The sequence below is a fragment of the Erythrolamprus reginae genome, chromosome Z (genome assembly GCF_031021105.1).
Source record: "Erythrolamprus reginae isolate rEryReg1 chromosome Z, rEryReg1.hap1, whole genome shotgun sequence".
Classification (NCBI taxonomy): domain Eukaryota; kingdom Metazoa; phylum Chordata; class Lepidosauria; order Squamata; family Dipsadidae; genus Erythrolamprus; species Erythrolamprus reginae.
The window spans coordinates 19,055,957-19,079,640 of NC_091963.1; the positions used below are offsets into that span (position 1 = coordinate 19,055,957).

At 37.1% G+C, this 23,684-nt stretch overlaps 1 protein-coding gene across 13 annotated transcripts in view; it reads right to left on the minus strand.

Moving 5' to 3' along the window:
• Positions 1-1,037: 1,037 nt before the first annotated feature.
• The window catches only part of CREM (cAMP responsive element modulator), a 36,268-nt gene continuing 13,621 nt past the window's right edge, over positions 1,038-23,684 (minus strand). For 2 of the 13 annotated variants that reach the window (XM_070728842.1, XM_070728844.1), the window contains 3 exons: positions 23,061-23,249; positions 5,298-5,454; positions 1,038-2,150 (listed from right to left, as the gene is read on the minus strand). In XM_070728842.1, the coding sequence (XP_070584943.1) occupies positions 2,006-2,150; positions 5,298-5,454; positions 23,061-23,249 (491 nt within the window). In that variant the 3' untranslated portion in view covers positions 1,038-2,005. Of the gene's footprint in view, positions 2,151-5,297; positions 5,455-7,741; positions 8,683-15,228; positions 15,315-15,450; positions 17,375-17,723; positions 17,836-18,328; positions 18,369-18,669; positions 18,749-23,060; positions 23,250-23,684 lie in introns of those variants that run through there. The other 11 variants (XM_070728847.1, XM_070728850.1, XM_070728849.1 and 8 more) reach the window with 11 other exon arrangements.

Sequence of the window (23,684 nt, forward strand, 5' to 3'; positions counted from 1 at the left end):
ATCACTGAACAGGATATCCTCCCTTATAATCATTCATAATAACCACAAAGAATTGCTTAGTGTCAGCACAGACTCCATACTAATACTGCACATCAAGAAAATCTTTTGGTCAAATATGTATTGCATTACATGACAGCATGAAGCTATGTTTATCTTCTAAAACAAAATAATAAACATCAGAAGTCCTGCCTTCATTGAGACTTTGTCATAAAGACAGAAAACACAACCATTGCTTTTCCCAGCCACAGCTTCTCAAGATGTCCTTCACACCTGCAAACAGTGCAAGGTTTCTAGGAAAAAAGCTTTTAGGGGATATGAGAATAATAAAAAATTGATACTGTAGCCACAATACGGGCTAAGACAGATGTAAGTGTAATTATAATAAACTGTTGGAACATCTTGAGCTCTATTGCCAAAACAATGGGGGGGGGAGGGGAGTATGTGTGCGTACAAAATAAAATCTCACAAGATCAAAACATCATAGATTTGGGTGACTAGATCATGAACTCATGTAATAACATGAAGAAATGAATATTTTGCACATTCTCACTTAGTCTGAGAAGACAAAATTCTTTGAGAGTTGAGTATTATTAGATTTCAGTTCAACAAGAAGTGCTTATAGAATATGTGTGATTTTTTTTAAAAAAAATAGTGTTAGCTGTAATTCTAGAAAATCTCAAAGGTGCTTTAATTTAAAAGGCAACTGGACTTTATTGGGTTTTGCTTGAAGATGTCTCACTTCTCATCCCAAAAACCTTTTCAGTTTTGACTTTAAAAGTTTTAATAGAAACCTCTTGGATCAGAAGCAAAACATATTCAAACAAAAACCATGGAAGCCCAGTTGCCTTTTGGGGAAAAAACACCTTTGGAATAACCATAACCTGGATGACTGAGAATTTCCATAGACAATTCTGGAGAATGCTTGTGAAATATAAGAGACAGTAAATTGCCTAATAAATATTTCACAGCACATGCCATTAGTTTTATTCTTTAAAAATATGGAATAGATGATTAAATAAATACCAAACACTAAAAAGTTTATGCAAAATGGTTCTATTTAAAGTAGTTTCAACCATGGGCACTCAGTGACAGCAATACAATATATTCTTCACAAAGCAATGAATACAAAAATATGCCATAAATTCATTTGTAAACTAGTATTCTATACACATACGTCATAGCAACGCACATATTTATATAACATCTTCCTGAGATACTTTGGGTGGTTTTTATTTTATTGTGTTAGATTATCTTTGATCAATTTAAAATACTGGTGCGAGACACTAATATAAAGAAAATAATGCAAATAGGTAGAGGAGCAGCTCTTACATATGCTTCCTCTATGTGGGACATAGACTGTGTTTTCCAAACATCTGACTCTTTCTGGTTGAGGAAAAAATGAGGCGAAGTTTCATTTAGTAATCTAGAAAAAGCAGCAGAGTGTTTCAGGAATGTTAGAAGTGGAGTAGAATACAAATGATAGAAAGGAAAAGTCATAATTCTTTTGACTAGACATTTTCTGCAGAAGCATTTGTACATGCTGTACTCAGTTCACAGTTTCAGTTTCGACACTAATCTGTCTTGGAAGAGCAAATGTCTTTTAAAGTTTCTAGCTCTTCTATAAGTTTCTTATTTTGAACTTCTAACATTGCAACACGACTCTCCAGACATTTCACATATTCTTTCTTCCTTCGTCGACATTCTTTTGCAGCTTCCCTGAAAAAAAAAGTAAAAAGGGCAAACAGAAAAGCTTTTGTGACATGCTACTGACATAAGATAGGATGGGGATGGTGCAGTGACCAAGGTCAATACAATATGGAGACAGTGATGTTTTCCAAAGATTAGAAATCACACATCTTTTTACAAAAAAGACGTAAGAAAAGCCAAGATCACAAAGACCGCACACTGCCCCTTTCTTAAGGTTCACTTGGCAATCTGTAGAATTGCTTCATCTCATGCCTTGATTATTGTTCATAGTAACAAAAAATCCACGGCCAAATGCCAGTTACTCTGCTTTATGGCAATAAAGGTCTTTGAGGTCCTTGAGTTCCTCAATGAGAGTCTTGTTTTGATTTTCGAGCACCTCAACCCGATTTTCAAGGCATTTGACATATTCTTTCTTCTTCCTGCGGCATTCTCGAGCAGCTTCCCTGGAACCAACACAAGGCAAATGACTACTCAATCAGCTACAAGGCAAAGAAAACCTGGATAGCTAGGATAACCTCTGACACCAGAAGAGCTGAAATGACTCAGTAAATGCCAAATCAAGTACACTGTATACCAGTCATAGCATAAAATCAGACCACAATGCTCTGAACACAGTGCAAAACAGGGAGACAGACAGAAGACACCAGACAGAAGACACCAGACAGAAGATACCGCATAGCACAGAAGTGAGAGGAGGCTGTTGCAAAATCAATTATGAGATAGTGCTTTACAAAACCAACTGAAGCTATCACAACAGCTCAATATCTATAGCCCCCAAATCATCTGTTCGCATAATAGCCCATATTAAGCCCACATGCTTAAAAAAGTAGCTCAGTCATCTCAGAGTATACCTGTAAAATATTAGGAAATTAACTGTTGGCAAAGAAAATATGGTACCTTCTCTCTTCAGCTTGAAAATTTCATCTTTTATATTCTGCTAGTTTGAAATGTTTTGTTAATCGTCCCAATTTTTTTATCAAAACCAATAATAATATTATTTAAAGTGAACACAATATGGATTAATATTGGTTTAAACCTTAAGCTTTAATATGATAATTAAGGATGAAGGGGAACTTAAACTACTATTTCAACTTTTATGCTTCCTGCTGCTGGTTCCTTAATCTTTTAGTTCTCTAAAACCACTAGCCTGTGAATAGGAGATGAAGAAGTAAATCATCATCACTGGTTACCTCTTTAGAAACATAGAAACATAGAAGTCTGACGGCGGAAAAAGACCTCATGGTCCATCTAGTCTGCCCTTATACTATTTTCTGTATTTTATCTTAGGATGGATATATGTTTATCCCAGGCATGTTTAAATTCAGTTACTGTGGATTTATCTACCACGTCTGCTGGAAGTTTGTTCCAAGGATCTACTACTCTTTCAGTAAAATAATATTTTCTCATGTTGCTTTTGATGTTTCCCCCAACTAACTTCGGATTGTGTCCCCTTGTTCTTGTGTTCACTTTCCTATTAAATAATATGTGTTCACTTTCCTATTAAATTATATAATATTTTACATATATGTTACTGTTTTTTCGGGCCTTTGTAAAGGCCGCCATATGGAACTTTTTGTTAAAGCATTGAACAAAAATGTTTAAAATCAATATAAATTCCCTAACTAATGGAATACTGTGGTGACATTAACACATCTGAACTTATTTGTCTCAAAGCTCTAGGAGTCCCCCCGCTTTAATTTTCACAAAGAAAAAGCTTGTCAAATCCTTTTCCTTGTACATTGTTATATATAGGATTATTTCTCACAGTGTTTTTTCCTGGAATACTAATCTAAAAGGATGATCTTTGACAGGATTTTAAAGAAAATACAGTCTAAGAGGATATCTCACAAATTACATGAATGAGAAAAGTATCTGCAAGTGCTAAGCAAGAACGTTGGCTAGTTCGTAATATTCACTTAATGTCAGAAAAATCAAAATAAGCTGACACATATTATTTAATTGCCAATATCAATAGACACTGGACAACCTGAAGAGAGAAGAACAAGAAATGGAAACTAAGACATTTCTGGATTAGCAATTTGAAATTAAAAGGCATGAGAAAAAGCAATACCATCAAAACATTAAGCAATAGTGTTAGTTACAAGGAGTTCAGCTTCTTCCAGTAAAGCACATGCCAACAATATCCACAAATACTGGCATTGGACAATGAGTACAATATTAATACTAACGCACATACAGGAAGTAAATAAACAAAAGGAAAATTTAGCCTGCACAATGTATAAAATTTAGTAAACAAAGTGAGAAATTCAACTTAAAGGTCACACCCAAACTCTTAAAAATCAATCTTCTACAAAATACAAGATGGCATTCCACAGTTACGGTAATTCATTTTCTGCAGCAAAATATAGATCTGCAAAAAAACTTTACCCTTCTATTCTGTTAAGTTTACAAAATTACAGGTTTTGGTAAAACTGAATCAAAACAGAATTTGCTATTTAAGCAAATGACACTCACATGAATGTGCACATAAAAATTGGATGTATAAAGCATTATTTAAAATATACATATTCTCCATTTAACATCTACTCATTCATTCAATGACTATCTGAAGTTACGGTAGCACTGAACAAAGAATACCTGCAGTGAATCTTCATAGTTGTAGCCACTGCAGAGTCAGAATTGCCATTTGTGACCTTCATTGCCAATCCTGCCAGCTTCTTCATTGACAAGCGAAGTCAATGGAGAAGCTTGCAGGTGGTCACAAATAGTGATCATGTGACTATGGGATATTATAACTGTGTAAGATTCAACTAACAACAGTAATCAAAACTTTTGGAACTTTCACTAGAAGTCAGCACTACCATCCCTTAATAACGGACTTCCCAGTTCCTATTACTATCAGTAAATAAGAATTATCTGCATTAGGATATGCAACCGTATGTATGATACAGTGATACCTCATCTTACAAACGCCTCATCATACAAATTTTTTGAGATACAAACCCGGAGTTTAAGATTTTTTTGTCTCTTCTTACAAACTATTTTCACCTTACAAACCCACCACCGCCACTGGGATGCCCCGCCTCCGGACTTCCGTTGCCAGCGAAGCACCCGTTTTTGTGCTGCTGGGATTCCCCTGAGGCTCCTCTCCATGGGAAACCCCACCTCCGGACTTCCGTTGCCAGGGAAGCACTTGTTTTTGCGATGCTGGGATTCCCCTGCTGGGATTCCCCTGCAGCATTGCAAAAACACAGAAGTCCAGAGGTGGGATTTCCTATGGAGGGGAACCTCAGGGGAATCCCAGTAGCGCAAAAACGGGCACTTCAGCTGGCAAAAGGGCTTGCACGCATTAATCGCTTTTCCATTGATTCCTATGGGAAACATTGTTTCGTCTTACAAACTTTTCACCAATTAAGTTTGTAAGACAAGGTATCACTGTATTATAATCTGATTCTGTGTGAGAGAACATCTTTTATTCTTGTTAATGCAATGGACTTTCTAAGTGGAAAATGTGTATTGTATGGTATACTAGTTAAAGTACTACACTAGTCTTATTGGTATTACTATTTCCTTACCATTGATTCTGGGAAATAAATAAATAGTGATTTAATTTAAATTCTAATTGGTACCTATTTTTCATAAGCCTTAGTTCTCTTTTACGTGTTGCTTCTTCCGCTAGCTGCTGCGGGTTATGCAGTGTTCCTGGGGAAGCTGCCATGACGACTCCTTGAGGTAAAGCTGTGGTTGGAGTATGAATTTGGTAAGTTGGCATGTCACCTGTAGCGGCTGCAATTTCAAAAAACAAGATTATAATACAAAGGGAAATGGCATAGTTTTCTATCTATCTATCTATCTATCTATCTATCTATCTATCTATCTATCTATCTATCTATCTATCTATCTATCTTCTAACATGGTACCTGCCATCAAGAATGTATTGATCGGGTCAGGTCCTTTTTACACAACATTAACAATAACAATTTAAATAATATGTGAAATTCCAGTCTTCCAATTTTAAACAGTACTAGTCCCATTATATACTCCTTTTACATTTTCCCTTTAATTTATTTAAGCATAAAATAACATTTCCTTGCCCCCTGTGTTTACTTATTGCTTAATAAATGTTATCATTCAATATTTAAAAATCACTATTTATTCCACCATAACATCAATATTCCAAATATATAGGATTACTAATAATACCAATTTTTAACAATATTCAATCCGTCACGGGAATATATCTACTGTATTTTTTTTTTTTGAATATAAGAGTCACCTTTCCTCCCACCCTCTAAAAGGCTGAAAATTTGGGTGCATCTTATACTCTGAAAGTAGGGGTTTTTTTTCAAGCTTTTTAAGCAGCCCTAATGAGGTGCTAACGTTCTTCCTATCTTGCAGGCTTGTTTTAATTGATACCCTGAAGGTCTTTTTGCAGCCGCAGGCTTGTTTTCATTGCTATTCCCTCCCAAAAAGGTTTTTTTCCCTCAGCCCTAACTAGGGGATAAAATAATGTGCTGAAGCTGACCAGACTAAGGACACTAGCTAGATGAATACACATTGAAAAATACGGTAATCCTTTATATTCAAAATTCACAATATCTTTTAACACAGTTAATATTGGTACTTCAGTTTAATTGTCTAATCTTAAATTACCATCGACTAACCTAAACTTTTTGTGGTTGTGTTGTTTTCCCATTTTATTAATATATTTTCTCATTATTCATATCTCTTATTCTTTCTAAAATTCCATCTTTTATTGATTTTTTTTGCCAGTCTTTTATTTGTCTCTCTTAGGATTTTGTATCTCTTTTTAGGTTTTTGTATCTACTAAACTTTTCCTTTTGGATGTCTTTAGCCTCTTTCTATTGCATTTTTTGAACACCCATTCACAAAATTTCCTATTGTTTTTTAAAGGGGTTTTTCTCTCTTCTCTCTGTACCATTATAAATTATGATTATTATGTGTTTGTCTTATACTTATTGATCTCTTCTCTTTATTCCTAACTTCTCGTTTCTCATTTTTATTCTTCTCTTCCCCTGCTTTTTCTAGTTTCTCGTCTATTTCTTGAGTATCGTGTTCCTACTCCCTCCCCCATTGTTGAATAACTTTTAGGTTCATTTCTGTATCTTTAAGCACTCTCTTTTTTCGTTGTCATTTCTTAAGCATTCATGCAGACTTTTTAACATGCAAAATATTTCTTCATACATCTCTAGATCCATTTTATAGTGATTTGATACAGTTTATAAAAAGTATATTTCTATTCTTCCACTACCTCAATATTATGAAGCTTCTATTTAGTCAAATTACATCAGTCCCATAGTTATACCGCCAAAACCCAACATTTTATTTCATAATAATTGATAGCCTTATGGTTCCCCAATTATATCCATGTTTTAGTCTTATTTCCAACCTCTCTCTTTTCTTCTGACCTTTTTTCTTTTGCCTCTGAGAATATTCTGTTAATCAAATTAATAGTCCAGATTATTTCATTAAATTCTTCTAGTCTTCCAATCCATAATCCAATAGTCAATTTTAATAAAATTTAGTTATTTGCAAATTAGTTCCTTTTGAAATTCGTCAAAAGTAAAGAAAATAAAACTTCTATTGAATGTTCCTGAATTTTTCCAGTTGTCTTCTAACAACAAAGTCAAGGTCAGACCATTCACCAGATGTTGTTTCTTCTGCTTGCTCTGTGTATTAAAACTGTGTGTATTAGATTAGTTTTCATTGAATATACTGCAGCTATAGTGTTGTAGTACTTCTCTTTCTTCAGTAGATGGTTCTCTTATGCCCCAATCGAACATCAAAAACAGCTGATTGTCAGATAAATCCAAGAGGTTTTAAGATTGAAATAAACAAATAATTTCTCCCTAAAGTCGCTTCCAAATTATTTAAGCTTTTTTCCATGCTGTCTGTATTGCTATAGCTTCTCTTGGACCTTTTCCACCTGTTCATTTCCAGGGTTTTTTCCCCCCACTCCATGTGTCAATTTGCCACTATTTTAAACTTAGGAGTTTTCTTTTCATATTCTGTTGCCGCCAGTCATTGAATTAAAAGTTGCTAAATATCTCACCCATTTTCAATGTTCTGTCCATATACCGCTCCTGCACAATCTTGGTTCCTGATTGTCCCAACTTCATGACTGCCAGCAATGGCCGCTGTGCTTGCTGTCATTCGGGGAGTTTGTTTCGAACCTAGCAAGGAATTTGTGGATTCCTCATGGTCAACAAAGCACCTCTCCTTCCTTCACCGTACCTATAGGGTGGCTGTGACCCCAAGGGATATCCTGGCAGCAGTTTCCAGCTGGATTTTCACAGGACTCTACAGAGCCCGCTATTTCCCAGCTGTTCTTGCTGCGGTCGCAACCGGAAGTCTGCAGCTTGTTTGTGCTTTTATTGAGTCAATTCTATTAAGAAAAAGCAAACCATAGCAGAAATATTGTCTTTTATTCCTCATCCATTTTTCTTTGTTTCAAAGAAATAATTTAATTTTAAAGGAATAGAGGAAGAAAGGAAATCCATGCAAAGCACCATGCCATGCAAATGCAAAGGAATGAGAAAGCTTAGAAGTCATTCATTGTACCTGATTATTACAATATATGATTTTAAAGAAATGAAGAGTTCAACACTAAGTAAACAGTAGGCTAAGTATGTAGGTGCCCAGTTAAAACTGCAGAATATAGTTGAGGATGGGCTATTCCATCTCCCTTATGATTTATAGAATCTAGAACAATCCAACAACAATCCAATTCATTGTCATAGTATGAGATAATTTCTTGGCTGAATGGGGCTTAGTGCTAAAATGTGTCTCCATGAATGATTTGATTAAAACCCTTTTCTCATTTAGTTTTATTTTTTCCTACTCATTTTCCCATCTCCACCACACACCATCCATTCATCCTTTTGCCAGGATCCATAAATCCAATGCATACTGCTTTTTTTCTTAGTTTTACATTTTACATATCAGCAACCCTCATTTCTTTCCTCTGAACTTATTTTTACACTTTTCTTCAACAAACATTGACTCTTCCTCTCTAACTCAACATAATAACCCAGAATTTACATGTGGCCCACCAAGCAGCCTTGTACAGTCTGCCAACTTTTTATAAAAAAAATAAGTAAATTGATTACTGTCCCACCACAGCTGACAGGGATCCTAATAAATGGATCCTAATAAGGATCCACTACCCGTTCTGTTCTGTCTGGTTCACTCCGGAAGCTATGACCAACCCAAAAAGATAATCTAGACACACCGGTAAAAGGCAAAGGCAGTTTATAAAATTCAAGAAAAACACAGGTAACAGAAAATGTCCTTACAAACAGGAAAACGCTGGAACTTCAAAGATATACAGTACACGAAAGCAAAAGTCCATGCAGCAATACAGGATTCTTGCTGCCAAGACAAGGCTGTAGATAGCAGACCTACACCTCCCACAGGTCTTCCAAACTGCTGGGCCACAAGCCAGGAACAGAGACACCGAGGAACAAAACAGGTCACCGTAACTCCAACTGATAACACTCCACATGGCTTCAAGGGCTTGCCTGCCTTTTAAACCCTGCTAAGGAGGACCACACCCAAGACCAGCTGTTCCCAATTCAGTGCTGATAATACTTCTTTAATTGCTCCTTTCTTTGATCTGAACGTCTCTGTCGCATGTCAATGACGGCTTGTGCTTCATCACCTAATGACTCCAAGCTACTGGCTGGGGAGAGCCCCCCCCCCCCGCCCCGGGGCTCTCATGCTGTTCTCCTTCGTGCCATTCCTGACTTTCCTCTCCCCCGTCTGACTGCTCAGCCCCCTCCTCTTCGCTGTCCTGCTCCTCTGGGCATGGAGCCAGCAGAGACGCAGCTGGTCCCTGAGCAGTCTCAGGCTGAATCACAACACGTTCCTTGAAAAAACATGCTAAAAAACTTGCCTCCAATTCCTCTAGACCTTTACTAGCCACATTATCACTGCCACTTCTTAGCTGGAGACGACCTGATCAGCACACCAAGTATTTCCTCCTATGCACTAAAATAAGCTTTAACAAAAAACAGTGCTCATGTCTGACCATAAGACCAAATATATTGGACCTATAAACTAGGGCTTAAAAAAAAAGAATGTATGAATATAAACAAATGGTGTTTTTTTTTTAAAAGACAAAATTACTAATCTAATTTAACATGATTTTTTGCAAAATTTAAGTTTCTATGGTATCTATGAAATTTTTTGGTAACTTTGTGCACAACAGGGCAAATGCAAATTTTATTTAGAATCTAAAATCCAACTGATGTACTTTAAACCAGCATATATATTATAGGAGAATGGGAAATGACTATCTTCCTACATAATGAATGAAGGCAAATCTTTAATTCATAAACTGCCCATATAGCCATCTGGAAGGGAAGAAAGCTAGATCTGTGAAGCAGCCCCAGAGCCTTGAATTAAACAAACATGCCACAATTTCCAAATTATATTCCCTATAATGCAAGAGCAGGTAGTAAGAAGGCATTCTTGCCACTTCATGACAATTGACCGTTGATAATTGGCTTCAGCGACACATAATTTGAAATACAGTGATACCTTGTCTTAAGAACTTAATTGGTTCCGGGACGAGGTTCTTAAGGTGAAAAGTTTGTAAGACGAAACAATGTTTCCCATAGGAATCAATGGAAAAGCGATTAATGCGTGCAAGCCCAAAATTCACCCCTTTTGCCAGCCGAAGCACCCAGTTTTGCACTGCTGGGATTCCCCTGAGGCTCCCCTCCATGGGAAACCCCACCTCTGGACTTCTGTGTTTTTGTGATGCTGCAGGGGAATCCCAGCATTGCAAAAATGAGTGCTTTGCTGGCAACAGAAGTCCGGAGGTGGGGTTTCCCAGCGAAGGGAGCATTAGTGAAATCGTAGCATCGCAAAAACACCGAAATCTTCGAAACCCCACCTCTGTGGTTTTGCGATGCTGCGATTTCACAGGGGCTCCCCTCACTGGGAAACCCCGCCTCTGGACTTCCATTGCCAGCAAAGCACCCGTTTTTGTGCTGCTGGGAAATCCCCTACTGGGATTCCCCTGCAGCATCACAAAAAAGTCAGGAGATGGGGTTTCCCATGGAGGGGAGGCTCAAGGAAATCCCAGCAGCGCAAAAACGGGTGCTTTGCTGGCAATGGAAGTCCAGAGGCGGGGCATCCCAGCGGCGGCAGTGGGTTTGTAACGTGAAAATAGTTTGTAAGAAGAGACAAAAAAATCTTAAACCCTGGGTTTGTATCTTGAAAAGTTTGTATGATGAGGCGTTTGTAAGACGAGGTATCACTGTATATGCAATACAAGAAAACTGAGGATAATGGATTTTATCAATGACCAAACAGCTTTTTTACTGTTAACTTTTCCCGTCAACTAAGCAATGTCGGTTGGCGGGCCCCAGGGGAAGAGCCTTCTCTGTGGCGGCACCGGCCCTCTGGAACCAACTCCCCCCGGAGATTAGAACTGCCCCTACTCTTCCTGCCTTCCGCAAACTTCTTAAAACCCACCTTTGCCGTCAGGCATGGGGGAATTGAAACATCCCCCCCCCCCGGGCACGTTGAATTTATATATGGTATGCTTGTGTGTGAGTCTGTTAGTTTGTGGGGTTTTTTAAATCTTTAAAATTTTAAATTGTTGATTACTTATGATTTGTCTTTTACATGTTGTGAGCCGCCCCGAGTCTTCGGAGAGGGGCGGCATACAAATCCAAGTAATAAAATAAATAAATAAATAAACTTTTCATGTTGAAAAAACCCAATTTAGCGTTGCAGTAATTTTAAGTAAATGAGTTATTACTAAAATTTGTATTACATATTTTAGATATTATTTAAATAAGCCATAGCAACAATTCTAACAAAAAGTTCATTTAATTTAATAATATTGTCCAAGAAATGAGAACATGGGATACACCTCTACAGAATAATAAGATAAACAAAACAAAACTAGCAAAGATCTGACAAGACCCGGATAGCATTTAGTTTTCCTGGTCCCACAAAACCAGCAAAATGAAGCCTCTGATGATCACAATGTTAGTTTCCTCAACAAAGTATCCTACAAATCTTGAAATGTTTGTGGATTCACATTTTATCCCCATGAGGCTAACTCCAGTTGCTATGTTTAATCTTTCAAAAATTATATTTATATTTTCATTCCTGAAAATTAAAAGGTAGATGATAAAGCAAAGCAATGACTTCCATCACCCATATTTTCATAATGCAATTTGTGCCCTAAATAATTTTTAAAGAAAACAAAATCACGTTCTCAATATACATAGCCCTGAAAAATACCCTAACTACTTGCAAAACGTGTTTTCTAAAAAAGAAAGTACTGTTTTCAGAGACTGAGGAAAAAATAGAAAACAAATATGAGTGTGAATTGTTGCTAAATGGAATATCAGCTTATATTTGTTTGAACAGGTGAATGGAAACTTTGGGAAAAGAAATAACTCTGATAGGCAAAAATCCAGAATGAAGAGATGTGAGGTCTACATGATTACTGGACTAACAAACCACCAGTAAGCTTCCTTTCACACTAAATTGGTAGTTGGGATTTATTCAATTCAAAGAAATTTTTAAAAAATGGTAGATTGTATCATCTTGACGTGAATTAAAAGCAGAATTAAAGGTAGTTTGTATTATTTTTTCAAGTTTTTAATTTTTTTTATTTTACACAAACACACACACGTACACACATCCATTAGTAGTATTAATCATAGTTATTACATTCAACCAATTGATATATTTCTAATGATACACTTTTATATTAAGTTATAATCTATCATTTAATTATTCCATGTTTTCTCATAGAAACATAGAAGACTGACGGCAGAAAAAGACCTCATGATCCATCTAGTCTGCCCTTATACTATTTTTTTGTATTTTATCTTAGGATGGATATATGTTTATCCCAGACATGTTTAAATTAAGTTACTGTGGATTTACCAACCACGTCTGCTGGACGTTTGTTCCAAGGATCTACTCTTTCAGTAAAATAATATTTTCTCATGTTGCTTTTGATCTTTCCAACTAACTTCAGATTGTGTCCCCTTGTTCTTGTGTTCACTTTCCTATTAAAAACACTTCCCTCCTGAACCTTATTTAACCCTTTGACATATTTAAATGTTTCGATCATATTTTATAACATATTTAATGTCATGTTTTATGACATATTTAATGTCATGTTTTATGACATATTTAAATATTCCTCTCTTGAATCTTTATCTCTGTCTCCACCTACTTCTTGGTTGTTCAGTCTGAGTATTTCCCCCATCTTCTACCCTTCTTTCACTTCAGTTTCCAAAATTTCTGCCCAAGCCCCTCTCTCCCTTTCAAGAGTATTTTCCTGTATCTCCAATTCCCTTTTCAACTTTCTAAAAATATTTCCCCCCTGGTTTACTTCATCAATCACTGTTATTTTCATTATTATCTCTTTTTATTTTGTTCGCTGGATCTTTAGTTCAATCTTTTCCTCCATTTCTTCTGTTGGCTCCTCCTTTTCCTGAGTGAATTGGTTTTTACTTATTCATTGGTTTTTACTCATCATTCCTCGTATAGTATTTTCCACTTTTTCCATAATCTCCTTAAACTCTTTCTCCATGATGTCCCTTGTATTTTGGAAAAGCAACATTATCTCCTTCAAGGTTCTATTCATTTCTTACTTTTAAAGCAATTTATTTTGTTTTAAAATAGTCCCAGAAGTTATGAAAAGCCTCTTTACTTCACTTTTACAGATTCAATTTTCTAGCATAATTAAATAACTTCCTTGTTTTCATAGTTGTGCCTCTATTAGTGATGGGTTAGATGTAATCCAGTAAATATTTTCAGAGTCCTTCATATAAGTACAGTGGTACCTCGTGATACGAACCCCTCGTCATACGAACTTTTCAAGATACGAACCCGGGGTTCGGAATTTTTTTGCCTCTTCTTACAAACTTTTTTCGCCTTACGAACCCGCAGCCGCTAGGATGCCCCGGACTTCCATTGCAAGCGAAGCCCCCGTTTTTGCGATCCTGGGATTCCCCTGAGGCTCCCCTCCATGGGAAATCCCACCTCCTGACTTCCGCGTTTTTGCGGTGCTATAGGGAAATCCCAGGATCGCAAAAATGGGCACTCTGCTGGCAATGGACGTCAGGAGGAGGGGTTTCCCAGCGAGGGAAGCCTCAGCGAAATCGCACCATCGCAAAAACACAGAAGCACCTCCGGACTTTTTGCGATCCTGGGATTCCCCTCCTGGGATTTCCCTACAGCTTTGCAAAAACACTGAAGTCAGGAGGTGGAGTTTCCCATAGAGGGGAGCCTCAGAAGAATCCCAGGATTGCAAAAACGGGCCTTCCGATGGGGAGAGTGGGGGGGGGGGGGGACAAAAACAGGAGGAAAAGGCTCATGGAACTTAAGAGAGGAGAAAGGTGAGGGGGAAATGAGCAGAGTGGGGGGCAAAAACGGGAAGAAAAGACTCATGGAGCTCAAGAGAGGAGAAAGGTCTGGGGGAAATGAGCAGAGTGGGGGGGCAAAAACAGGAGGGAAAGGCTCATGGAGCTCAAGAGAGGCTCTTTTCGCCTTGCTTTGTTGGGACTCCCTCCCCCCACTCCATTCACCTCAGCTTCGTCTGGCCACTGCTTTTTTTTTTTTTAAAAAAAACTTTAATATTTTGGATTTTCCTAATGGGCCTGCACACATTATTGGCTTTTCCATTGATTCCTATGGGAAACATTGTTTCATCTTACGAACTTTTCAGCTTACGAACCTCATCCTGGAACCAATTAAGTTCGTAAGGCAAGGTATTACTGTATTCCCAAACTTGTATACAGTAGTACCTCCAGCTATAAACGCCTCTGCTTACAAACTTTTCTAGATAAGAACCAGGTGTTCCAGATTTTTTTGCCTCTTCTCAAGAACCATTTTCTTCTTGCAAAATCAAGCTTCTGAAACTGTAACCAGAAAAAACTGAGAGAAGCATCCATGCGGTCTCCCTAGAAATCTCCTGGGAGGAAACCGGGCCAGAAAAAGTGGGGAGGAGCCTCTGTGGGACCTCTCTAGGAATCTCCTGGGAGGAAACAGGGCCTCCACCCTCCCTGTGGTTTCGCCAATCGCATGCATTATTTGCTTTTACATTGATTCCTATGGGAAAAATTGTTTCTTCTTACAAGCTTTTCTACTTAAGAACCTGGTCACGAAACGAATTAAGTTCATAAGTAGAGGTACCACTGTATTTCCCTTTCATCAGCAGAGGGCAATCTTGACTTAAATTTCAATGTTGACACTAGTCAATTGTTATTTTAGTTGCAGTTCAAGTATAAAAGCAGGATAGGTTTTTTAAGTAAATGATTCTAGCATTTTAAAATGTCTTTCCATGATAAAGTATTTACAGTTTAAAAGTCCAATATTTTACATATTATTATTTTTCTCTTTTTACATCTTTTTTTCCCTGTTTGGTATTTTTCTCAAAATGCTCAATCACTGCTTTAACAAATAATTCTGAGCAATACTTCTCAATTATTTCTTGGCAAAAGGTTAGTTTAAGCAAAAGGGAATCCTCCCCCCCAGTTCTAGTCACTGTTCACCTACTTCGCTCCAGCACCAGTCTTAGTTGTTCCTCAGTTGTCCCAGCTTCATGGCGGCCATCTTTAGGCTGCCTCTTCTCCTCGCCATGGCTGAGAGGAAGAAAGAGCCTCAGGTCAGACTGGAGAGATGCGACTCTCCGCGACCTCACAGGATGCCCCTCTTTGCTTCACCACCCCATGGGGCACCTTTGACTCCTTTCAGAGCCCACTGATGGGGAGAACTTGCCTCGGGAGTGGAGAGACTGGGTCTGTGTGTCTGATTCCCGCATGCAATGGCAACCGGAAGTCCCATAATATGAATTAAAGATAGTTTAATTCACCCAGTGCTACTCCGTATTAAAATACAATATAATGTTTTAATCCTTGCATAGTAAAAGCTACTTCTGAAATAGATACAAAAAAAAAAAAACCCAGATGAAATTTCTGAAAAAATTATGCAACCTTAGCTGAGATTCAGACAAACCTAAAGACAGCAAAAATAATTTATGAGGTAATTACCATAATTTTCCCAGTGTTATGAAATTATTTTGCTAATAGCCACGCTGGTTGGGGATATGTTGGGATTTACAGTACCATGAACTTTACAGTAGCTAATTAATATGTACAGAATAATTCATATGTAAATTGTATTTTTAAATTTTTGTTTTAAATGGAAAAAACCCTTAAAACAATCAAATATTAAAATACAGAAAAGAGTATTGGTTCTGAAGGTCACTGTATCATTGATTAAAATCAGGTGACTTCCATTTTTAAAAATATAATTTATTTATATTTGTATTTTATAATAAACATGAACATCTTCAAATATCAATAATTCCTTCAAAAATGTTAGCATCTAAAAAAATCATTGTCCAAAAGGGAACCACAACCATATATGACCACATCATTTGGACCAATTCATATCGCCAATAATTAGATGAAACTATCTTAAAAATTTCTTTTCTAAAAAGGCTCATATGTTTCCCATAATCACAAAATAACTGTTAAGGTTCCAGGTAGCATCCAAACTAAATCAGAGTCCAAGTCAAAGTACTCTTCAAAGTTCCTATTTATTACCAGAAGCACCCTGGCATCTATACTAGGAAACCTGAATCTGAGTTTCCCACCCAATTGAAAATTCACATCTCTTGTCCCCCACCCACAAGCTTGCCACATTGCCCACTCAGATTGTGCCAGCGTGGCAAGTCTTCCTTCCACTTCCGCCCAGTTGGGTGGGCAAAGGATGGCCTTGAACCACTTGAATGCTTCATCATCAGGCCTTCTATAATGTGGCAAGCTATTACTTTATCACCAATTTCTGCACCGCTTGACAATAACATTTTTTGCTGAGATAATTCCATATTTTAGCAATTAAAGGTATCAAAATTATCTTTTGTTGTCATTGATATACTGAATAGTCCAATCCCTTCTATTATACTTCTCAATCCTTTTGAATATTCAATCTGTATAATTTGACCTATTTAATAAATATTTATGACTGATTTTGTAAAGAACATATTTAGATGTGAAATGATACTTACGTTGCAGCTTCTCAGATAAAAACTCATAATTTAATCCTAGCAATTATTTTACATATTTCAATAATCCTAAAAATCTGATCTGAGACACTATCATTCCATCAATTTCAAATATGAATTTTCCCATGATTTTTAGGCTGTTCATTACTATCAAACTGAATTCTATTAACTTCTGAACATATTACAAATTTAGTATTGATGGACTTCTTATTCATATCCTGTTTATTCTTACTGTCTCCTATTCCTTTTCTATTGTTTTGCTTGGCATACAGAATTCTGCTTTTACACTCTTTGTGTACCCCCATTAAAATATTATGTATTGTTGTGGATTTCTCTCCCTCTGACATGGTTATCTTACAACACAATATTTTTTAATTTTTTTCCGCAAAAATGTTATCAGAAAAAATATAAATTATTATTTAGATATTACATGACATTTATATTTAATCAAGTCATGGAAAAATATTTGTTGTTCCATTGCTGTGTCCAACTCTTCACAACCCCATGGACCATAGCATGCCAAGTCTCCTATTCTCTACTATCTCCCAGAGTTAGTCCAAATTCATGCTCATTGCATTGATGATATTATCTAACCAGGAAAACTATTAAGATATTTTAAAGAGGTTAAAAGATTCTATTCTACAAAAGTGACAGACCTGTATGAAAAAGAAGAAACAAGGAAATTTGATCCACTTTAAAGCTCTCAAATTTCTTGGGGGGGATAAACTGTCATAGGCTTCATTAATAGACTACAGCCAAATTCATTGGTGAACTTGAGAGACGTTTATGCCACAATAAACATGCCACTTGTGTTATTCTACAAGACCCAGACAGACAAGGAGCCTATTCAAAAGTTATACGAAGCTTTACATCACAGATCGATTCCAAAGATCTTTCTGCAGAGCAGAACTTGACTAACTGCATATTAAGAAGATTGTTACACCCCTTTCTTTCTCCTCCCTCTTCTAAGGCAGTATCTTACCAGAAGGACTATAAACTTTTCTCAAAAGCCTGTTGCGCAGCTCCTAGTTCTTTGCTCAACCAACCCGAGGTCTTTAGGAATAGCTGAGAGCAGTGGGACAAATAACACAAAACACACAGACCAGATTTACTTAGCTCAAGAGATCAGGAGCGCGGGCTACAGAATAACATTACAAAACGTGCCAGCAATTCTAGCTGAAGCAGAAAGGAACTGACTAAATCACAGCATGACTTGCGGCTGACGTCAATGTAGATGTTGTTTGTAGAGTTTAAGTTTTCCAGCTCCGCTCCTGAAACATGATTCCAGGAAATCTAGTGACGTCAGCCCTTTGAACTTGATTAGCTGTGGACCAGACCACTTTCAAAAAGAGGGGTGGGGGCATAAGATAACGAACAATCTGCCAAAGGTTTGCTAGTCTCAAGTCCCTATTACTGCTGTAGAGATTTGTCTAAATGAATGCCAAAGGAGTAACTGCCGAGCTGAACAAAGCACAGACTGCCATCAGATTCCTGCTAACAGAAGTCTAAAAAGTGATCTTTCATTCACACCAAAGTTGAAATAGAAAGGTGGAGAGAGAGAGAGAAGTTGCTGGTTTTTCATGCTACCTGGCTAATGACTGCAATAAAGTTAAGTGAAGTCTTCACCCTTAAAGAGAAAAAAAAATACCATGCTGAGCTTGCAAGAAAAAAACAATTTTTAAACAAACAGCAATCAGTTCACCCTAAAATATTTCACTTCCTAAATAACATTTTATCATGCATTATAAACATAATTAGCAATCAAGGGCTGCCCATCAATAATTCTTGGTGTGACTTTTAGGGAAAAGGGGAGAGCTAGTGATGAACCTGATTGCGTCTGTGCTGTCAAATATCTCACTGAAGAAAACAGGATTGCCGCACCCCAGCCTGAGTCCTTTCTTTAGAAAGAATAATACAGGTTCACCTACCAGTTTCATCCCTGGTTACAGCCATGACCAGCAGCTCGTGCTCAAAGGCTTCACGTCTGCCACCAACTGAATAGAACATTTTCCAAACAGCCAAACATGTGAGGGATTACAAGCTTCAAGGACTGACATCAGAATGACCTCACTAGCCTACCCCGTCATTAATGTGCTTTCTCACTGGAACAGCCCTTTGAAACAGGAACTGGGGGAGGGAGAGACTAACTTGCAAATAACTGCTTTGGCATTTTCAGCTTTCCTTTCCTTTTCAATATATTAAAAACACCCACAAATCAAGGGATTCAGTCAAAGACCAAACATGCCAGATTTATCTGTAATAAAGAAGAAAATCTCTGCAAATGCTTTTCAAAATAAGTTAGTCTGGAAGCTGCACTTTTAAAAGATATTGTAATCCAAACCCCAAACACTTCAGGAACCCCAGATGAAACAGTTTTCTTCCATATCTTAATTTAGCAACAGTGAAGACAACAGTATCAACCACTATTATTGACTGTGGTTAGTTGCACAATCGGCTTGATGTTCAACTGGATTTGGCAGTTTTATCTACCTGTTGAGTGCTTCCCAAAACCTGGGATAGGCAGATGTTGTTTGATGCTCTTAAAGGCATTGTCCCAGGATGCAAGCTGTTCCTAGTAGAGCTGCCTTTTGCAATTGACTGACGGTGATATGGTCAATGCCAGTGGCATTCAAGTGGTGTTCCAGTCCAGATGTTTTGGGATAGCATCCAGGGTGCTCATAGGTACTATCTTTGTTTTCCTTTTCCTTTGCTTTCCTTGTAAACAGTAATTCTGTTTCAATTTGCAAGTCTTTGTATTTTGTGATTTATTATCATCATCACCATCGACAAATCCTATGTTTTCTTTAATACTGTCTGCTATCTCACTGTCTTCTTAATTTCATCTCCACAATAATCCTAAAAAAATAATTCGAACTGAAAAAGGTCATACATTGAGCTCGGTAATTAATTACAGGTTTTTGACCAAGGTTGCCTGCACTATGCTAAGAACAGTTAAAGAGTGTTATAAAACCAGGTCAAATACCAGTGTAATCTAGCATCCTCAAGTAGATTCTTCTACAATGTGAACACAGTTATTTCAAACTGGAAATAACTGTTACCAACTGGTAATTGGTTTTTGGAGACATGCTTTTCCAGATCACTAAGTCATATACAGGTATCTTGATTAGACTCATATTTGTTAATGATATTCCTCAGGAAACCACTTTATCATGTGCAATTGACAGTAACATCTGAATTTCAATCCCCATTCATTAATTTTATTTGCCTCAGAGAAAAAGATGTACAGGTTTTTTAAGGAGAGTATTGGAAAACCAAGACTTGAAAGACAAACAGGGAGACACTTTGTCTCCCCAACAGCCTCAGATTCAGCTAACTAGAATCTTCAGGGATTTATTTATTTTATTTTTATTTATTTATTTTGTCCAATACATAATACACATTGAAGAGAAATATATGTAATAATATAAGTAAAGAAAAGAATAGAAAAAAAAGATATAAATGTATAGGTGAACATATTTGAAAGGAAGAAAAGATAAATGAGATAAGGAGAGACAATTGGACAGGGGACGGAAGGCACACTGGTGCACTTATGCACGCCCCTTACTGACCTCTAAGGAACCTGGAGAGGTCAACTGTGGATAGTCTAAGGGAAAAATGTTTGGGGTTAGGGGTTGACACTACTGAGTCAGGTAATGAGTTCCACGCTTCGACAACTCGGTTGCTGAAGTCAAATTTTTTACAGTCAAGTTTGGAGCGGTTAATATTAAGGTTGAATCTGTTGCGTGCTCTTGTGTTGTTGCGATTGAAGCTGAAATAGTCATTGACAGGTAGAACATTGCAGCATATGATCTTGTGGGCAATACTTAGATCGTGTTTTAGGCGACGTAGTTCTAAGCTTTCTAGACCTAGGATTGATAGTCTGCTTTCGTAGGGTATTCTGTTTCGAGTGGAGGAGTGAAGTGCTCTTCTGGTGAAGTATCTTTGGACATTTTCAAGGGTGTTGATGTCCGAGATGTGGTATGGGTGCCAGACAGATGAACTGTATTCAAGGATGGGTCTGGCAAAAGTTTTGTAGGCTCTGGTGAGTAGCGTGAGATTGCCAGAGTAGAAGCTGCGTAGGATCAGGTTAACAACTGTAGAAGCCTTTTTGGCGATATTGTTGCAGTGGGATTTGGCACTTAGATCATTTGATATTAGTATTCTAAGGTCTTTTACTGAGTGGGGGTTGGCTGTGAGATTTTGTTTATTCAGTTTATATATGAGGTTCGGATTCTTTTTGCCGATGTGGAGGGTAGAACATTTGCTGGTTGATATTTGAAGTTGCCATGGGCTAGACCAATGTGAGATAAAGTCGAGGTCTTTTTGGAGAGTAGATGTGTTGTCCGTGGTGTTGAAAAGTTTTACATCGTCTGCGAAAAGAACACAGTTGCTTGTGATATGATCGCATAGGTCGTTGATGTAGAGAATAAATAGAGTAGGTCCTAGTATGCTGCCTTGGGGAACGCCACTTTTAACCGGGACAGGGGTGGAAATGGCGCTTCCAACTTTGACAACTTGTTGCCTGTTTGACAGGAACGCAGTAATCCAGCTGTGAAGGAATCCAGAGATGCCATAGGATTTGAGTTTTAGGAGCAGTTTGTCATGGACCACTGAATCGAAGGCTTTGCAAAAGTCAATATAAATTGCATCAATAGATTTTCCTTGATCTAGGTGGGTAGTCCATATGTTTTTGCAGTGAAGTAGATTGGGGAGAAAATCAAGGAAGAACTGAGAGGGAAATCTGTTGTATAAAAAAGCAGCTGTCTTGTATAAGTAAAAGCTGTTTAGGTATCGGTTCAGTGTTAGGATTACTGACTGTGGATATGTAAACTTAATTTGTCATTTTTGGAATCTTCTGCTTTTATATAAATTCAATTCTACTGTGTTTTTGTGCAACCTATGGTGTTTGCCCGAAATTAAGTCCTGTCTTATATATATATTTGGACCCTGAACTAAGCACTTGTCCTTATTGCCATGTACTCAAAAGTCCAATTGGGCTTATTATCAGGGGATGTCTTATTTTGGGGAGGAACAGGGTAGAAAATTGTTGTTTCTAACTATAAGATTATCTTGTCAGTCAGAACTTTATATTTTCCTTTCTATTGAAGACTAAAATGATCCATCATTTTTACAGCTGTGTATTTTATCTCTTCTATCACTAAATCTTTGCACATAACTATTAAAAAGAAATATTGACATTTTCCCTTTCCCCTTTTTTTCTATAACGCTCCCCCCTCCTCTTATTTATACCCTGTGAGGTTGATCTATCTACCAAAACTGGAGATTGATTTCTACAGCTCCATTCATTATAGCCAGTAAAGTGTAGACTGTGAAAGTCCTCTCTCTCCCCCATGTGGTGATTGGGATAGATTGCAGTAGCAATAACTAGCAAGACATTTTACCAAAGCAGAAGCATGATTGGGCTGTGTATATTCAGAGTGTATTTGAGAAAAACCAAAGGCTGGAAACCTCCAACCTTTCACACTCTAGCCTGAGCCCTGTTGCTACAACCAAACCTGCTTTGCATCTAATCTAATTCACTATTTCATTAGCAAAAGATCTCATGACATCTCTACAGATATGCCAGCCATAAATTACTGTTGGAATCACAGTAATTATTCATTTTTAAAAAGAAACTATTAAAAAAAACCATTTACTGGGCTTGTAGTTCTATGCAAAAACTCAGGCAGAAGTCTTAGCCACCATTCAGATAAGGTTTCTGTAACAATAACTTCCACGCAAGTATTCACAATAGCACTTAATCATAGCTTTGGTGCTAAAACTAATTGTACTCTACTAATGCTAAGTTCACAAAAATCTAAAGATCAATTATTAATAAAATGTTCAAGATTAGAACTAACCCATAAAATGTATGAAAGTATTATAAATGTATACTGGTAACTATAATCAAAGTTGCTGGAGAGCTTTATAAAAAATATCCTAAGTGTTGGAACATACATCTGTCTTAATTATATGCAATGTGTGATGTACCGGTAGTAAGTTGTAGAACTTACAACCACAATTGAGCCCAACATATATATTGTGAAAAAATTGTTAAATGGGTTTTGCCCCATTTTACATCTTTTCTTACTATTGTTAAATGATTCACTGCAGTTGTTAAATTAGTAACATGGTTATTAATTAAATCTTTGCTTTGTTTGTCATCACATTTACTTTTTTATTATTTGCAATAGATTTTTTTTTTTTGGTTACAACCCAGTCAAGAATTATTCTTAACCCAGTTAAGAATATAGAAACAAGTAACAGAAGTTGAAAACAAACATAGTTATCTGTTTAATTTTAAAAATGAAGATTTTACCTTGGACAACAACCGGATTCCCAGGGACGAAGAACTGTTGAGTGCCATCAGGTGTTTGAGTTGCATATTGTACAATTGTAGCACCAGGTTGAGGAGCTCCTGAATTTGTCATAGTTAATGTTTGTAATCCTTGAACACCATCAGATGTTGGATTAGAAATCTGGATGGTTCCACCTTGCGCTATAGCAACTTAATAAAAAATAAATACCATGTAAGACATCAGCGATAGAGATGAAAACACTTTAATTTAGTTGCTCCTGTAAAATGGGCAGGCCAATATCTAGTATAAAACTGTATACAAACACACACATATACAAAACTGACTCAGAATGCCTATTACTGGGGGTAACTGTTTCACAACTTTGTGACTGTTTCACAACTTTTTGCAATTAGGATTTATTTTAAATAAATTGAGCATCTGGCACAGCTGATTTCTACACTTCTGCTGTTCTACGTACAGGGGCTGCCTTAGAAGGTAAGCAACTGAGCTTTGAATTGCTGTATTGCGAAGCACGTGATCATCAAACCAGTTGTTAAACCGGCAGCCCATCATTGATACCACCTATGTTTTGAGGTTTTTTATTTATTTATTTCATTTATTCAGTGTTTTTTTATGCCACCCCT